Source organism: Leptonotus elevatus, chromosome 13 (genome assembly GCF_054856555.1).
Source record: "Leptonotus elevatus isolate MCC_2025b chromosome 13, RoL_Lele_1.0, whole genome shotgun sequence".
Lineage (NCBI taxonomy): Eukaryota > Metazoa > Chordata > Actinopteri > Syngnathiformes > Syngnathidae > Leptonotus > Leptonotus elevatus.
Window position 1 is genome coordinate 5,056,524 of NC_141251.1, and position 19,555 is coordinate 5,076,078.

The 19,555-nt window shown below is 37.9% G+C and overlaps 2 protein-coding genes across 4 annotated transcripts in view; one reads left to right on the forward strand and one right to left on the reverse strand.

The window, feature by feature from the left end:
- Window positions 1–7,890, forward strand: part of LOC147163558 (VPS10 domain-containing receptor SorCS1-like) — a 120,930-nt gene extending 113,040 nt beyond the window's left edge. For 2 of the 3 annotated variants that reach the window (XM_086092535.1, XM_086092532.1), the window contains 2 exons: window positions 1,453–1,607; window positions 3,702–7,890. In XM_086092535.1, coding sequence (XP_085948661.1) covers window positions 1,453–1,607; window positions 3,702–3,760 — 214 coding nt within the window. In that variant the 3' untranslated portion in view covers window positions 3,761–7,890. Of the gene's footprint in view, window positions 1–1,452; window positions 1,608–3,701 lie in introns of those variants that run through there. The other variant, XR_015096833.1, reaches the window with a different exon arrangement.
- A 4,022-nt stretch (window positions 7,891–11,912) lies between these two features.
- LOC147163559 (VPS10 domain-containing receptor SorCS3-like) overlaps window positions 11,913–19,555 on the reverse strand; it is a 68,846-nt gene continuing 61,203 nt past the window's right edge. Inside the window, exons 24-27 of the mRNA XM_086092318.1 lie at window positions 18,403–18,502; window positions 16,343–16,448; window positions 16,086–16,246; window positions 11,913–12,421 (exon numbers count right to left, since the gene is read on the reverse strand). Of these exons, the coding sequence (XP_085948444.1) occupies window positions 12,357–12,421; window positions 16,086–16,246; window positions 16,343–16,448; window positions 18,403–18,502 (432 nt within the window). The 3' untranslated portion in view covers window positions 11,913–12,356. The remainder of the gene's footprint in view (window positions 12,422–16,085; window positions 16,247–16,342; window positions 16,449–18,402; window positions 18,503–19,555) is intronic.

The window sequence follows — 19,555 nt, forward strand, 5'->3', positions numbered from 1 at the left end:
ACTATCTCTTTCTCTCTGACCAGAAAATAAACCGGAAAAGGCAGTCTTCTCTTTGAGGGGCTTGATGACGCACCCGCTGACTAATTATCACACATAATTTGTAAAAGGGTGGCTGATATTTGAGGAAAATATGTCACTTCACTACTGTGAACTTTTATTTCCAAAACTACAAACAAAAATGCAATGGGAGTGTGTGAAATGCCCCCCCCCCCCCAAAAAAAAGAAAGAAAAAGTTTGAGGCAGAACGTTGGTGTGCGTCTGAAGGGATGAAAAATTGATTGAAGACGGAGGTGAACAATACGAAAAGTGCAAGTGCGATACCCGACGGAACGCAAAGTGCCCCAGTTGCCCCGCTTTCAAGCAATCCTCCGGCGTCCTTAAAAATAGAGTGCCACGCATTATGTTTAGTGGAAGGAAGCATTAGCGCCGTGCACTTGATGGCAGCTCTCCAATAACTAGCTTTTTTTTTTCTCTCCCCAATCTTATTATTTTTTAAAAAGGACTCTCTTGCTTTCGGGTGAAATTTTAGGATGAGCCAAATATATATATATATATATATATATATATATATATATATATATATATATATATATATATAGAAAGACTTTAACCTTTAGAGGTTGAAGTTAATTTGACTTTTTTTTATTAAATTTTATTTTATTATTATTATTATTATATTACTTTTTTTATATTGACTTTTTTGTTGTTACAGTACTTTTTTCACAACTTAAAGTTTGAAAACATTGTTAGCTAAATTCATATAGCACTGCTAGCTAGAACTAATTGCAATGCATAACACGTGGTTACTATAGAGGGAGAACTGCCACTGCTGCTTTACTGAACTATCAAAAATACAGTATAAACAAAAGCACTTTTTTTTTTAGCCGACATGCCGATCGCCTCAAGTGATGCCGCCACATTACGCACGTCGTAGCTAACACTTTAGCCAGCTAGCAGCTTTCTGTCTCTTGCTCTCGGGTGAAATTTCAGGATGAGCCAAATATCAAATACTTAAACCTACAGAGGATGAAGTTCATTTAACTTTTTTATTTTATTACGTTGTTATTATTATTAGTAGTAGTAGTAGTAGTAGAAGTATTTTTATTATTTTATTACTTGTTTGATATTGACTTTTTTGTTGTTACAGTATTTTTCCTGTTCTTTGACAAGTAAACATCGTTAGCTAATTTCACATAGCAATGCTAGCTAGAACTAATTGTAATTAATAACACTGTCACTGCTGCTTTACTAAACTAACAAATATACAGTAAACAAAAAAAAAATTTCAGCCAACATGGCGATCGCCTCAAATGACGCCGCCGCATTACACACACACACACGTCGTGGCTAACGCTTTAGCCGGCTAACGGCTAATCCATCCTCGCTTACCTGCTATTTTAAAAGTTCATTTGCCACAATATGTTCCCTTTGACCTTTGACCCTCACCTCCAGGAAGATCCCAGGCCTCAACACGTACACGGCGGAGCAGCCTGACAAAGAACAAGAGGTCGTGCCCTCAGTCACCTCCATGGCGGACACAAAAGCCGACAAGGACAAGATGACCTCCCTGGATCGTGTGGACGTACAGCTTGATTCAAAGAGCAGAGGTCTGTTTTTTTTCCCCGTCTTTTTCCCCCCGTATGACATGACAAAAAGAAGCAATTCACCGCACTCGGAATTGGCACTGACTTGACTACAAAAAGGCGGGCCGATGAAAAGACTGTCAAAGGACTTCAAGGCTAGCGTTATCAGAGAGCGCGCGCGCGGGGGAACGTGATTAATACGGGCTAACGCGATGGCATCATTACAAGAAACAAAACACGCTCGCATCTCTGCCGCTTAATGGCCTCACTTTATGACTCGCGCGCATAACTTAACCTTTGAATAAGCTGAGAAGGAGCCGTTGGAAAGTTGAAGGTAATGTTCCTCGCGTTTTGTGCTTTTCAAAAAAGCTTGATTCAAATTCATTTGACAAAAAGTCATAATTCCACATGATCACGTTGTCTCAAGAGACTGTTTAGGAAAAAAAAGGAGTGTTTTAAAAAAAATAATAATAATGGAAATATTTTCCTGAATTTATGTTCCTGTCTGAAAAGTGTAACAACTGCAAATAGTAGTCTGTTGTACCATTTTTACAAAATTGTTGTTAATTGACATCTGTATGCTACTAGCACTACTAATAACATGATAAAAATGCAGATAGTTGGCAACGAGATCTTCACCAGTACGCAGTTTTGCCCCACTCGAAAAATGTCGTCATAAAAGAATGCGGAATTGTCATATCGTGGTGGAATAAATGTTACTAGTTTGGATACAGTTGCTCTACTAGTGTGCTGGTTTGTCTTACCCTAAATTGCATACTAGTGCAGGGATAGCAAGGATATCGAGTATATGCTATCGTATCGCACTTTTTGTATCAGAATATGAATCAAACCGTCTTTTTATGAGAGATGCACACTAAATATAAATCGGTTTGATGTATCGCATTTTTTGGTTTGTTTCTTTGATTTGAACTTGGATACTTTGTTGTTGCATACGAATAAATAATGACAAAAGCTACAGCCGTACCGTATGGAATCAAATCGTAATCCCACTGAATCGAACCACATCAAATGGTTATATTTTAAAATCATTACTTCCTTGACTCGTATTGTACCCATGTATCGAGAAACACAAATTGTCCCTAATATACATATATATTTATTAGGGGTGTCAGGCGATTATGATTTTTTTATCGTAATTAATTGCATGACTTCAATAGCTAACTTACGATTAATCGCAAATTTGATATCTGTTCTAAATGTACAATGCAATTTTTCATAGTCTTGTTACCATAAAAGTGGGATTTTTTTTAAAACTTATGTTATTAATAGAAATATGGCTGCATATTTTAGTCATTGAACAATAATTTTATAATAAATCAAAAAATTGAGTTAAAATTAAAAAGTGTGATATTGATTTGTGTTGGCCATTTTCCTGCCACTAGATGGCATAGTTGCATTTGTAAGATGCTGGTGACAGCTCAGCGCATTTTTCTTTTCATATTCTTTTCTAATCTTTAACGTGGAGTAACTTTTTTAAAATTGTAAAATACTTGACCCCAGTCTCCACAAATATATGCATAATTATTAAATGTATTACTGTTCAATTTTGACGTGGACGTGTCTGCTGCGTTGCGACAGTTAAAAAAAAACATGAGTGGCATTAAAGGAACTTTAAATTAACTCAAAATTAACGCACTCATTTTGACACCCCTAAATATTTATACCCGTTGCCTCACATCGTCTTGTATTCTTTTTAGTAGTTTACTCAGTGTGTAGTTTATAGCGTCTGTCATCGTCTGCATCAGGTAAAGCGAAAATGCGCTCGGGGGGGGGGGGGGTTGTTGGTCGGGTAGTGACGTGGGTGCCGAAGCGTCGTGCTACGTGAGTTATTTGTCCCAATAAAATAATTAGCGCTTGGGGAGCGCGGCGAACAAGGGTGAAAGCATTTTCATCAAGGAACATCCTCGCCACCCTGGCTTGATTTACTCGTACCCGCCGCAGCTTAACAGTTGACCCGTCCAAGATGAATGCGTTTGCCTGCGCGCGCGCGCACACACACACACACGCACACACGGGTAGAAAAAGACAACACAAGCTCCTTATGCAAATGGCTCCATAAAACTCCTCCTGTCTCTGTCCTCTCTTGTCCCCGGCCAGGCTACCTGCCATCGCACACAGACATCAAGCTCTGTGATGAAGCGCCCCATGTGTTTTAATGCCGAGCGTGCGCGAGTTGCGCGCGGCACGCCAAAGCAATACATCTTCCCTGGCAGTTACTTCCAGCGCGGTCACGATGAGTGCTCTCGAGTGTTTTGCTACCCGCGCATGGACGGCTGGAGCGGCTCACGCTGCGGCGCGCCCCGCCCGCCCAATCCCTCCGAGGAGACTGTACAGATTTATACGCGCCCCGCTCTCCAAATGGGACTCACCCTTTTTTTTGACTGGAGAGTATTTTTGCAAGGACCTTCATCTTTTTATGTAAATATAGTGTACAGTATGTGGAAAGAAATGTTGGGGGTTGGATGCGCACTCCTTGAAAAAAAAAAGTACAGTCAGATGAATTTCTTTATTCTTGCTGGAGACAAAAAAAACGAAACAAAAAACATTTGGGTTTGTTCAAAGAGGAATGTGGACAAGGTCACGTGTGTACATCTGGACTTGAGAGATAACACTTTCTGTTTTTCATGTGCGAAAATGTTTTGGAACATTCTATAGCACATCTTATGTAGCCCACCGAAGCAACAAAGTCTTCTTGTTTCTTGATAAACTGATTTGTGCTTTTCATTTTGACAAACAATCTGGAGCAAAATGTCAACTTTTTGCAGATTTAATAGCATTTAATAGGATTCACATCAGCCGACATCATTTCTGGTCTCCGGCCAATCGAAGTGGGTCCTGCCTTTTGATGGGAAGTTGACCAATCCAATCCATCCAATATGGCCGCCTTGTAGGTACGTTGCTTAGCCATGCTGCTACAAATCTAGTCTACAAATCCTAACCTTGGCTTTAAACTCTCATTTGAAACCCTCATCCTAGCCTCAAACCCTATCTTGAAACCTTCACCTTGGTTTGAAACCCTACTTTGAAACCCGAGGCCGAGCTTCCGCACTTCGAAATGTTACTTCCCAAACCCACCTTTGAAACCCTAAAACCATACTTTTAAATCCCAACCCACTTTGAAAACCCAACCTTGGCTTGAAACCCTCATCCTAGCCTCAAACCCTACTTTGAAACCCAACCGCACTTTGGAATTTTACTTCCCAAACCCAACTTTGAAACTCTAAAACCATACTTTGAAACCCTAACCTTGGCTTGAGACCCTAATTTGAAACCATTATTCTATCCTCAAACCCTATCTTGAAACCCTCACCTTAGTTTGAAACCCGACTTTGAAACCCAACCGAAATTTTACTTTCCAAACTCACCTTTGAAACCCTAAAACCATACTTTGAAATCCTAACCTTAATTTGAAAACCCAACCTTGGTTTGAAACCCTAATTTGAAACTTGAACCCTACTTTAAAACCTGAACCTTGTTTTGAAACCATACTTTGAAACCCAACCGTACTTTTAAATGTTATTTCCCAAACCCTACTTTGAAACCCTCCTTTAAAACCCTAACCTTGGTTTTAAACCATATTTAGAAATTCCAACCCATGTTTAAAATCCTGAATTTAGCTCGAAACTATCAATTGTAACTCTTAACACAAGCTCAATCAATCACATGATGTCAATCAAGCAAACTTGAAACACATTTCTAACCCTTACTTTGATTTTAAACCCCAATTTGGAACGTTACTTGTCGATCGAAGTTAGATCATGAAAATAACATCATGACAAAATATATGTATTTTTATTTTTAGATGAGCATGACACAGCACACCTGGCATCTCTGATGCAACTTTTGGTTTCGGGCACAAAGAACATGGACTTTTGTTTTCTTTGACGTGCAAGCAGCTTATTGCCAAATCAGCGACGTGAACGGGATTCATTAAGCGCACCGCAATCGGCAAAATCTTATCGGCCAGATTGCCGTCAAATGAAGGCGGGCAATATCCAGAGGTGGAAGGACGGCCGCCACTCGCGCATCTCGTGACGCTCAAATTGCTCTGCGTCATAAGAAAAAGTGCCGGCGGGATGGAAGATTTAAGATACTTAAGGATGAGACGTCCTGTCCTGTTGAGTGGGCTCGCTAAATAGAGTCTTGACGGCAAACTCCACATTACGCGTCTTCAAAAAGACATTAGTGTTGCGCAAATGGATTGTTTTACAGCCAATTTGACAAGTAAACACGCAATACGTGTCATTTTTCTCCATGTTGTACATTCTCCGTAAGACAGCTAAAGTGCAACGTCCATTTTGCTACAAGTGCCGCACAAATGGCTCCAGTGACAGTTTTTATTACGATTAGGAATTCCATTCATTTGGCACGCTGGCTTGTGTTTGCAATACCTTGAACTCGCTCACCTTCGCAGCATCGCAATTCTGTTCCCACCAAGTCGGGCAGAGCAGTTTGTCGCGGGAAGACATTTTAGTGACAAGCCCCAAAAATGTAGTGACAAACAAATATTTAAGTACAGTTGACCCCAATTTTGAGGATTTGATTAGATTTTTTTTTTTATATTTATTTTGTGTGCTATTAAAAAAATCTTGCAATATCAATTAACAGCAAATTAATTAATATTATAATTAATTTATAACCACATTTTTAAGTACAGTTGACCCGTCTTGAGGATTTTATTTGATTTTTAAAAAATATTTATTTTGTGTGCTATAAAAAAATGAAATGCTTGCAATATCAATAAACAGCAATTAATTAATTATTATAATTAATATATAACCAAATATTTAAGTACAGTTGACCCCAGTTTTGAGGATTTTATTTGATTTTTTTTTTAAATATTTATTTTGTGTGCTATTAAAAAAATCTTGCAATATCAATTAACAGCAAATTAATATTATAATTAATTTATAACCACATTTTTAAGTACAGTTGACCCGTCTTGAGGATTTTATTTGATTTTTAAAAAATATTTATTTTGTGTGCTATAAAAAAATTAAATGCTTGCAATATCAATAAACAGCAATTAATTAATTAATATTATAATTAATATATAACCAAATATTTAAGTACAGTTGACCCCAGTTTTGAGGATTTAATTTTATTTAAAAAAATATTTATTTCGTGGGCTATTAACAAAAATGCTTGCAATATTAATAGCAAATTCATTAATTCATTCAGTAATTAATATAATTAATATATAACCAAATATTTAAGTACAGTTTACCCCAGTTTTCAGGATTTTATTTTATTTAAAAAAATATTTAGTGTGCAATTAAAAAAAATACTTGCAATATTAATAAACAGCAAATTAATTAATAGAATATCGTTGTTACACGATGGTGCCAAAGCACTACTTTTTATTAGGCCGTGCTTTAGGCGCCATCTTGTGGCATTTCAGAAAGAACACAATTACAGCAAATATTCAATAAACATTTTTTTAAAGGATTTTCTGCCAGAATGAAAAAACAAACAAAAAACAAATCCAACAACTTAAATAGATTTAGTGGGCCACATAAAATGATGAGTTTGACACCGGTTGTGGATTATTTCTTAATTTGACCATGAACAGGAACAAATGACACTTTGTGACCACAGGGGGCGCCCTGGTCCCCCAAAGCCTCAATTCCATGTAGTTGCTGTTGCTATAAAGACTCCACACGTAATTCTACACAACGAATACTGCTGACCACGACAACATACCAGCATGGAAATATCGAACTTTCCTCAGTTTGCATCCACGCAGAGGAACCCGCCGTCGACTGAAGGCCGGTCCCCGAGGAGTCAGCGGAGAAAAGGTTGCGGATTTGTCCGTCCACATGGCGGCGAGGGCAGCCGGAGAAGACGTATCTCCTGTCAAGCCAGCTCAGCCTACGCGACGGCCCACCGTGGTTGGCGACCGTCTCTTTGGGATAAATGCTGGAATTCTATCAAGCTTCTTTTTTTCTTTTTTAAGTGTCGTCAGCGTTATGTGTCAGTAAGACAAATGGACAAAGGCGTTTTTTTTTGTGTTGATTTTCTCACCCTGCTTTGGAGCCCGAGAACTTGAAATAAACGTTGTGGGACGAACACTGAAGACTTTTTCTGCTCGGGTTCTTTCACGTGAATACTTGTGGATTTACTTGCATGACGTTTTGTTCCCTGCTGCTTTGTACATTTTTATATATTGTAAAAACCAGAAAAAAGAATGTAAATTGCTGTTCAGTTCTCAGTGGCTCATTCAGTTGAAGTGATGTGATTATTCAGTGGGTTGTTTTTGTAGAATAAAGTCAAAACGTGACAAATATTTGTCTTCGTTCTGCTGGAAGATTTTCTTCGTGATGTCAAGTCACGATTGATGGCACTTTTTCTCTGCTGGTGTGGTCCGTGGGCTCCCTCTAGTGGTATGGGGAGAATTATTTCGGTACATAATGTTATAATGGCTTCATATAACTTTATATAAAAACAATTTTTTTAACCCAGTACAATTGTTAAGTACAGTTCAGCTATGTTTACCTTTTAAGTACAATAATTTGCATTTAATCTTCTAAAACTGTACTTTTTTTTTTTTTTTTGTTAACTCAAGAGTGTATTCGGTACCTTGGCGGTGAAGTGCTGCTTCCACAAGTGAAAATATGTTGTCTTTGTATAGGCATGCTGTAGCTTCGCGTTTTTTTCTTCTTAATAGAGTTGGGGCTCAACTGGTAGCCACCCTCTAGCCTGTACCCATTGTCGTGATCGTTCCCAAACTCCCCCCCCCCCTTCCCCGTGTGAACTATCCACCCCTCAAAACAGGCTAATTTCACATAGATTACGGGATGAAAAGTATCTGAAATGATGACCTACATTACAACCTATTTATTCCATGAAATTGTATTAATTTACATTTCAGTCTATTCTTCTTTTTTTTTTGTCTTCCATTGCTTTCACTATGATTAGATTTTTTAAATTATTTTTTTGCCAATCGGATTTCAGCCTGTTTGTGTTGCCATGTCAATCCTAATCTGCCCAAGGCTTTCACAAGTAGGCTAATGGAACTAAAAACTCTATTAGCATTATTGGGGCTGGTTGATAGTTCAACCAGTCGGATTTCAAATTCATCCCTTCAGTGCCAGAGTGATGACATCATCGTTTATCTGCTCTCTGATTGGTTGGTCAGAGCAAAACTGGCTACAGCCAACTTTGGCTAGCTAAAAATATCTGGAGTGACTGTTTCTTGTTAATACATTTAACATTTTTTTTTTTTTTGATTTTCTGACATAAGATAAATGTCAAATTGTGCATGCTTTTATATTTTCTATGATTGTGTGACTTGATATTGTTTGTATAAAGAAGCGGATTCATTTGGGTCGGTCAAGTACCAAAATTCACCGCACACAACGGGATTCTCATGCCACAGGGGCGAGAACAAAGGAAATGGAACTTAAAAGTGTTTACCCAACCTCGGCGACTTTGACTTTGCTTCGTCTCTCAGCAAAAGTTGCAAACGCTTCCGCAGCGGTCCGACGACATCTGAGGACAATTAGCAGCACGTAGCGGCGGGTATCAAATGGGCCACTTCCACCGACTCTCCCGCTGCGCGACAAATTAATTATCCCTTTCCCCGGGAAGAAACCGGGGAGAAAGTCTTGGAGTCGCACCTTGAATGAGTAATGCCGCTCGCACAATAACCCGCAGCAATCGCCGGGCGCCACAATGCGGAATTGATGAGCGTGTTTCCTTTCATCGAGTGCGACATTACGGCGGCGGAGCATCCATTAGCGATTGTTGTCGGCGTTCAATTAGATTGGACTCTGCCGGCGCATCTCCGAGCAGTTAAGAGAGCGAGAGAAGATGGAGCAAGGGCGCCCTACGAGAAGGCTCCCAGGGCGCACATGGCAAACGGGAGTGATGAAGATTGGTGTGAGATGTTTAGAGTGGCGAAGCGACAAAAAAGGCTGCAGGTCGATTGGGGTGGAAGGTAATTCGGCCTTGTTGACGTGCGGGGAATATCAGGATGAAATTCTTCAAATAGTCCCATAGGAATTGCTCCAATTAAACTGGAAAGTATTTTTCATCAGAAACAAGGAAATAGGCTCACTTTTGATGCAGACAACATATTTTTGATGAAATGACTAAACTAATAGAGTTGACATTGACAGCTGTAATATACTGTATAATTGAAATTATTTCAACCCTATCGTTTTAGCTGGACAGGACATGACAACTTAGCAAAAAGACTGTATACTGTACTGAAAGTGGGACCTTAAGTTGGAAGGAATTATGAACAGTTCAAAATAGCAGTCAGTAAGCAAAGGCAAATGCCAGGAAAAGCCTACCAGAACCGCTGAAATCGAGTTGGTGTCAATGAGAAGCACTTTAAATGGTGGCAGGTGGGTGCTGACTCCCATTTAATGAGTTATAATGTGATTGGTTCATTAAAAACACAGCCACATCTCAGTCATAAGCGGGTGTGCACAATTATGCAACCACGCTTTAATGATCCAATTGAATCATACGGGTTATAGGTCACATTAATGGTGATAAAAGTGAGTCATATATATTGCAAAAATGTGGTATTTGAACAGGGGTGTGTAGACTTTCTATATCCTCAGTATAGCCTTCTGTTTGTCGTAATAGCCTTTCTAACATGTTTTTGTGATCATCATATCATCCAAAGAGGAAATATCGATAAAATACAGATGGATCTGGAGAGGCCTCATTATGACCTTTAGTTTGAGATGTGACTTGATGTCTGGTTTTCTTTTTTTAAACAAATGTATTTCTGACCTTGATATTGGTAAACTGTGACCACAAAAATTTGTTTTTTGGTTGTTACATCATCCATTGAGGATATATTGACAAAATTATTATTGATATGGAGAGTCCTCATTACGACCTTTCGTTTGAGGTATGACTTGATGTGGTTTGTTGCAAATATATTTCTGACCTTGATTACGGTTAAACCGTAACCAAACACAAGATTTTTGGTTATCGTGTCATCCAATGAGGATATATTTACAAAACAATTACACATTTAGAAACCTCTTACATAGACCTTTAGTTTGAGGTATCACTCGATGTGGTTTGTTGCAAATAGATTTCTGACCTTTTTATTAGTGAACCCATAAACGTATTTTTTGTTGTCATGCCATAGCATGAAAACGTACTGACAAAACAATGATAGATATGACTAGCTTTTACCATCTGCTTAATAGAGGGGGAAAAAAAAACAGCATCATATAAAAATACATTTATTCTGAACAGTTTCAAAATGTACTCACAGTAAGAAAAAAGACAAACACCAAAAGTCATCAGTAATAATAAGAGATCATGCACATTACTTGGCCATTGCACAAGTGGACTATAGAACAAGGTGTTTCATTGATGTTTATTTCATGTGCCAAGAAAGCTTTAAAATCACTAGGACAGAGAACAATTGCTCACCCTAATGTACTCTTAAATATATTATTATTTTCATATAGATTTTTTTTTTTTTTTTTTTTTTACAGTTAATTAGGGCATGCTAGTGTAAAAATGCCGACAGTAGTTCATTAGTGAGACATGGAAACAATGCGTTCAAATGAAGCGATCCAGATTTACACTCCTTCTCTTCATTTTATGTACATCTGTCAAGTTACAAAATGTCTGCTGATTCAGCATTCCAGCTCATCTCGTCGTGTATAACGATCACAATTTAGTAGGATTTTGGACAAAAAAAAAAAGTCATTGAGGCGTAATTAGTAGAAAACTGGCACACTTTGGGCTTTTTCAAGCAAAGTGAAGTCCCTGCGCTACAACTACATTTTATATATACATATGTGTTGCTGCTACGTTTTCATTGGAACTGACGTCAAAGTGCCTTCGGGCTCGCATTGCGAACGTCGCCAAACGTGTCCAAACCCAGAAAACAGGTGAGCCGTGATGTTCGCAATGCGAAACCCGAGGGCACTTTGATGTCAATCAGTCTCTATAGAAGAGGGTGGAATAAAGTCAAAATGGCCGCGCCCTGAGATGGACAAAGACGGGTGAATTAATTTGTTTAAAGAGTAACACTGTGCAGTGCGTATGTAAATAACAAAATCTTAAGCAGGTTTTGGTACGAAGGATGGATTGGGGAATTAACTCTTGACCCAAAAAATTTATCAAACTTATCGAGCGGCATAGCTCATCTACGGGATTTCGTATTATGCTAGCTTTTAAGCTAGCAGCCTATTGCTACACAACATTTCACGATTTGGTTGAACATTTTGGTGTTTAAATATAAAACGTTTGATTCTGTTTTGCTTTACATGCCAGTTTGGTGTCAACTTCAATGGTAAGCGACAGATAAAAAAAAAAAAAAAAAAAAAAGTTAGAAGCCAACACGTTTTGACTCTTAATTGAAGAATTGTGCGAGCATCTCAAAGTGATGAGAGTAAGAAAATGGGTTTAGAAATATATTTTTTAAATGTCTGTTGTTGTTTTTAAGCAGGGGTTCACTGTAGTTGAGCTTTTTAGCACAATAAAGGTTTTAACCTTGCCATATTTGTGGAGTAGTCCCGTTGAATTTTTTTTGTACCATTTCCTACTAAAAACCTCATTTTCCCCCCTGAAACACTTCCTACAGCGTTAGCATATGAATCCTTATCTTTAAGTACCGTAATGTAAATACTAAACTCTCAACTTTTAAGAGCGTGGAAGCATGACTCGGAACGATAGCGACTATTCAGCATGAAAGAACTATTCTTAAAAAGAGAAGCCAACAAAGCGAACAATCGCAGCACAATTCAAACACAACATTTGTGTACTTACTTAGACGTTTGTACAGTTTGGATATTCCCTCGTTACAATTCTATCCATATTCCTCCCCATTGATCCTGGAAAGCGAGAGGACAAATAATTAGGCAGCTGTCATTACAGCTGAAGCTCACAATCCAATTTGGGCAACTTCTCCGCACGTCAAGCGGACGAATGGAAGCGCTGAGGGGGCGTGGCCTGCCGCCAAGGCGCTGATGGCGAGCCGATTGGGGTGGGAATAAATGTGAGGCGGTTGGAAAATGTGCAGACGCCGGCTTGTTTGAAAGGTGAGACTTGACCATCTCGCAGTAGCGAGCGCACTTAAGGTCAGTATGAAGATTTATAAACTGATTGTAATAATAGCGCGTAAAATAAAAAGCACAATGGGAGTCACTGCAGAGGAAGGAAAAAACAAACATTGCACCACAATGTGAGAGCATACCGACAAAGTAATCATAGATCTGGTGAGCTCTCATCATGACCTTTTGTTTGAGGTGTGACTTGATTTGGTTCGTCACAAAGAGATTTCTGACTTTGTTCCAGGTGAACTTTAAGCCAATAAAATGTTGTTGTTTTTATTCTCACATCATCCCATGAAGATATATTGACAATATAATTGTGGATCTGGAGAGTCCTCATCATGACCTTTAGTTTGAGGTGTGACTTGATGTGGTTTGTTGCAAAGAGATTTCTGACTGTATTCCGTGGCAACTTAAAACCAATGTTTTTTGATCATCACATCATCCCATGGGACTATATTGACAATATAATTCTGGATCTGGAGAGTCCTCATCAATACCTTTTGTTTGAGGTGTGACTTGATGTCTGTTTTTTTTACAACTATATTTCTGACCTTGATACCGGTGAACTTGAATCAAAAACATTATTTCTTGGTCATCATGTAATTCCATGAGGACTTATTTACAAAATGAATACATATTCTGAATTGTGTCGTCAAGATCTTTAGTTTGAGGTATGACTTGATGTGGTTTGTTGCAAATAGATTTCTGGCCTTTTTATTGGTGAACTTCACCCAAAAACGTGTTTTTTCGTCGTCATGTCATCTCATAAAGACAGACCGACAAAATAATTACAGATCTGAGAAGCCCTCATCAGGACCTTTACTTAGATGTGTGACTTGATATGGTTTGGTGTAAATACATTTTTGACCAGAATATATTTTGGGGTTTTGACCTTGCTGAAAATCTAAAATTAGAAAACCAATGTGGTGATTCTCAAGTGTTTTTGGTGCTGATTTGTAAGTGAGAGAGAGTGAAAATGTCTATTCAGTGAATAGACAACCCCTCCTTACGCCCCCCCCCCCCCCCCCCAAACGGCTTAATGGAGTCCTAAATGAGCAACTTGTAGTTATTATGCAGCAAGAGCCCGCATGAGGAATCGTCACTCCGAACTGATTACGCCGCAGAGATTCAATGACGACATCAAAAATTGTGCCTGTCCAATTCATTTTGCAACGCTGAAATCTTCATTTTAACCTTTAGGAGAAGGTTAATGGATTATTCTTCTCCAAGTGGAGACACCTTATTTCCCTCAAGTTCATCTAAGTAGTTAGAAAATGCAATAACGCATTCTGTGGGAGGAAGCGAGAGGAGAATGAGGAGGATTTGGTGTTTATTGCTGAAGATACAGAATGACTACATTTCCCATGAGCGCTTTCACCCGTGACAGATGCTGGCAGAGCCAAAGATGATATTGAGCTATACTGTATTTAAAGAAAGTCTTTGTTCTTTTATTCTTTCACTTTAAATTCATTAGCACTGATTTTTTTTGTGTGTGTGTGTGTGTGATTTAAAAGAATAATTTTTTTGGGGGGGTGGCGGAAATGTAAAACCTCAGACTATATGCAAGCTGAGAATTTTATTTTACATGTTTTTGCATTTTAATTTGCATAGTCAAAGTTTTTGGGTGGTTACAAAAAAAAACTTTTTTTTTTTTAAATACACAGTATTAATTTTTAGTAATTATGTTTTTTGTTATATTTTATTAAGTTTGATAACAATTTGTATAGTGTTTTCTGCGTGCACATATTGATTTTATTTTTCTGCATATTTTTAAATTGTGTTTTTTTTCCTTTATCATTTTAATTGCGTTTATTTTTATTTGCATGAATGTAAAGCATTCATCTTTCTTTTTTTCTTATATATTCATTTTTTCAAATTTTTATGTTTCAGCATATTTGTAATCATAGTATTTGGATTTTTTCTGCAGTTTTTTATGTTGTTTTTTCTTTTAATATTTTTATGTTTTCTTTTGTTACATTTGTATTTGCCATTTTATTATTTCATTGATTGCTTTAGTTTTCTGCATATCTTTAAAATCCATTGTTTTTAAAAAATAGTTTAATACATTACTTGTTTTCATTGTGCATTTTTTTCCTGCATATTTATGAAGTATTATTATTATTATTATATATTGTTATTGCCTTTGTGTTTATATTTCTTTTTTATTATGATTATTTTATTGTGAAGAAAGCCGGCCATCCATCCCTCTGGTGGACGACAGCAATAAAGCTTTTAATGCCTTTAATGTCTAAGCTATTAATGGTCATATAATCCAAAGGGCGACCCTTCAACAGCGAGAGCCGATGATGGATCTGACGCTTCTGGCACGCCTGATTGGAAACACTTCCATCTCAAAAGAAGACTCAAAGTGAGACTTGAGGGATTTGATGAAAAAAAAAAAAAAAAAGGTAAATGACTTTCACCCTGACAGCCTGGGAAAAAAGAAAAAAAAAATCTCGTCAACAACCGTCGCTTGTTCTTGTTTCACACCGGCGACCACTTGGAAAGAAAGACGCAAAAGAAGAAAATGTGTCAAGAAAAAAGTCCGCAGGAATGAAATGAATGCCTCCGTCAATCAAAAGTCAGCATTATTATCTGGGATTTAAAAAATAATAATAATGATGTATTGGATCTCATTAGAGAGCAGCATAGTGCGCAAGTGGTTAGCATGTTTTTTGTGTGTGTGTGTTTTTTTTTTATATAATTCGTTTTTATCCCTCTTGTATGAACTGTAAAATGTAGTGATTGTGTATTTTATAACTACCGGGTATGTGAAGCATGTTTGAAGTGCTACAGTATACACGTATTATTATTATTATTTTTTTTAAACGTGTGGGGTGTGTAGACTTTTTATGTTGTTAGCATAGGCAGTGCACAAAAAAACTGAATGAAATTTTCTTTGGTTAAGTTCTTTTATATTAAACAGGTCATGAAAATGTTAGCCCAAAAAATGACAAAAATCCCACTTTGTTTTTTTTCCCTTTTTTTTCTCTTTTTCTAAGAGCTCAGTATTGTTCATTCGGAAATGTCATCATCATTGCTCTTTTATTTTTTTATTTTTTTTTATTTTTTTGTGTGTGTGTGTGTGGGTGAGTATGTGTATGTGCGTGCGTGCGTGCGTGCGTGCGTGTATTTGTTAGCTCACCACTTTATGTTTAATTGCGGTTTGGATTACGAGGGGGCACACCTTTGAAAAGTTTGAGCAGCCGTTGCTTGAGCGTGAGCAGGTGTAACTTTTGAGAGTGGACAGTGAGTGAGCTTGCTTGAAATAAAAGACATGCATAAGCCTCTCGCAGTGACAGCATCGCTTTAAATCCCATATTAACGTCACAAATGTTCCTGCGCTCCATTTCACGCTGTCATGTTCGTGTCCAAGATGCCGTCTGTCAAGTCACAGCATAAAAAAAAAAGAAGAAGAAATTTACGTGGAAAACAAGCGTACCTCGTTTCCTGGCGTCCAGCTCCTTTTCCATGAAGCCCTTCTCCGAGGGAAAGTCGGCGAGGTTGACCTTGGACATGTTGTCCTTCTGACTGACCGTGCTGATGACTTCGGGTTCCTTCTCGCGACTGTCTTCCGTCTCCACGTGGATCCAAGGGATTTTCCTTTTTTTGGACGGGCACAGAGCAAGGACGACGACCGTGAGAGGATTTGGCGAGAAGGGAGAAGAGAGGATGAGGGATCCAAATTTGGGGGCTCACCTTTTGAACTTGTAGATGAAGAATGCCGCTAAGCCCACAAACACCACCGAGATCAGCACCAACATGGCCGACCCGCTGTGGAGAGCGCTTGAATCCACCAGAGGCGCTGAAGAATATAAAAAGACAGGTTGTTTTCAGAAATGTCCCTGATCAATAATAAAATGAAATTAGGGCCGATTAATTCCTAAATGTTCACTTTTTTTGTATTTCATAACATTTCATGATGTAAAGGGAAAAAACAAAACATCATTTCAACAATTTTGTTAATGATTAAAATGAACTGCCAGTATAAAAAAAAAAAAAAAGATGGGGAACCTCACTTGTCTCGTCCGCAGCGTGTTTATTTATATTTATGTCATTTGGTACCAAATAGTCACAATAGCGTTGTGTTTATGTTGTCCTTTGAAATCTTCCACAGCCCATTTAGGCAGCAAAAAGTATTTTAACTACTTTTTTTGTATTTGCTGATATTTTCAGTTTATTTTTTCAGTTTATTTACATACATTAGTTAGTGTATTACACTTTTCTACGTAGAGTACTTGTTTCTTTACTACGACAGTTTATTAGGGCCACGTATAAATATATTTTTTTAGAGGGCGGGGACAATATTCGGAGAAAAAAACGTGCAAATTTAAGCTATAGTCTAGATGTGAGTTTTTTTCTCAAAATATTGCCCCCGCTCTCTAAAAAAAATATATATATATATATTTATACGTGGCCCTACCTAGACATGTTCGGAATAAAAAAAATACATCAAATAGTCCCAAAAAATGTCAACCCTATTCCTGCTGACCTTGTTTTAAAATGTTTTCTGTAACCCATTTAGGCAGCAAAAAGGTCAAAAATCTCTTCCTGTTAACTTTGTGTTCTAATGCCCGCTGCAGCCCATCTAGACAGCAAACTAGGTGGGCTGTTATTAAATTGCCAACATGTTGATTTTGCTGAACACTTACAATATATATATTAGGTGCTAACAAGGAAACAAAATGAACTCGGTGGACCAGAGTGTTTGCGGGTTCAATCCCTCGCCGGGTCATAACAAAGACTATAAAAATGGGACCCATTGCAGCCTTGCTTGACACTCAGCATTAAAAGGGTTGGAATTGGGTGGGGTTAGATCACCAAATGATTCCCAAGCGCGCCCCCTGCTGCTGTTCACCGCTCCCTCGGGAGATGGGTCAAATGCGGAGAACGAATTTCACCTCACTTAGGTGGGTGTGACAATCAGTGGTACTTTCACTTAACTTCAAAATATCCACCTCTTTCTGTTTGTGTTCAGAAATGTTCTGCAACCCGTCGAGGCAGCAAACTGGCAGTGCCTAATTTATCATTACCATTTGGTAAAATAAATTGTCACAAAAACGTTACTGCCTTCTTCTCTCCTCCGTGTTTTGATATCCCCTGCAGCCCGTTGAGGCAGCAAACTAAATCTTAGTTCATTTTTCTCTCCGCCGGTTGCTGTGAAGCAGTAACATCGATGATTCCACCATTGTTTCGAGATGCAGCAAAAAATGTCACGACCCAAGCATTAGCTTGATCGTGTTCTAAATGAACGACAGAAATAAAAAATGGATCCATCAATTTCTCCCATCTGTCGCTCTGAGGAAGACACGATTTGACCTCCTCGGGGTACCAAAGGAACATCAAAAATGTCCGCAGGCTCTCCCTGAGGTCCGTCATTTACACGTCCATTTTGCACTGTCATGGCTTTTTACTAAATGCTGAGGTGCAGTATTCAAAGTTTGTCCCCCTCCTTCAGGAAAGGAAGGACTACGAAGCGTGACCTTTTGAGGATCATCTTAAAAGCGACGCGGGACACAAATAAAGACAGATCCATCGGCGGATGAAAAGGGTAACGCCACGCAGGACCCGGTTCACGCGCTTTGGCGATATGCTAACGACGACGCGACCCTGACGCTCTTGAACGTCCTCCCGTCAATCACGTCATCGATCGAGGACTTTAAGAGAGGTGCGCAGTGATGTACAGTTTCACACAAGATGCACGCGTTGTGGCGGCTGAAAGTCAAGCAGGCCAAACGTCCAATCAGAAGGCGACGTACCCAGAGTTTGCTGAGTGATGTAGACGCTGATGCGAGTGCCAACCTTCAGCTCAAAGTGGACCAGGCCTTGGTTGAGGAGGGCGACGAAAACGTCAGATATCTGTTGAGAATTGGGAAAAATTCGGGGTGTCAAAATTGCCGCATTAATTTGGACTTCTTTTAAAGTTCTATTTTTTTTTTCATGCGCCGCCGCTTCATTTGAAAGCCTGTACTAATTCCAGTCGCAGCGCAGCAGATATGTCCACGTCAAAATTTAGCAGTAATAAATTCAATAATAATGTATCGATTTGTGTCGTCGAAGTTGTATTTTACAATTTTAAAAATGTACAGAATTTCACAAATGCAATTATGCCATCTAGTGGCAGAAAAATAACCTCAACACAAACCAATATCCCACTTCATTTTTTTTTACAGTACAGTACATCTTTTTAATTTTAACTCAATTTTATGAATACAATTACTGTAACAATGATTAAAAAATGCAGCCATATTTCTATTAGTTATTTTTTTTCTTGTTTTATGTTAACAGAGTATGAAAACTTAAAAAATAAATGTTATTTATTTAAAAAATAATTTTATTGTACATTTAGAACAGATATAAAAGTTGCGATAAATCATGAGTTAACTAATGAAGTAATGCGATTAATTACGATACAATTTTTTAATCACGACACCCCTAGTAAAAATTAAAAATAAATAAAATTTATATCTTCACTCTTCCCACACGCTTTAAACACATTTTAAAAGGCTGTTTTTTAAACATTCTAAATGTATTTCAAGCAAGGTTATTATAATGAAAACTGATGAAATTAACTAAATAAAATAAAGTAACATTTTCGTTAACGAAATAAAAAAACAAAACGAGTGCTTTAAAAAAAAAAAGATTAATTAAACTACAACACTTTATTACACCTTTTTTTTTTATCTCGCACTTGACAAATACTCATATATAAAATATTTATATTAGTGGTGGTTTGATCGATTGCCACCATAGTGATTGGCCCATTTCCACGGAAAAATATGTGATTGTCATAAGTCGATCAATAACTTTCATCGCCGATCCCAAAATCGATCACCCACAGCTTGCACGTTATAAACCAAAGCAGTAACTTAATCATAATATACTGTTTGTCAATTTGAAATACGTATGGTT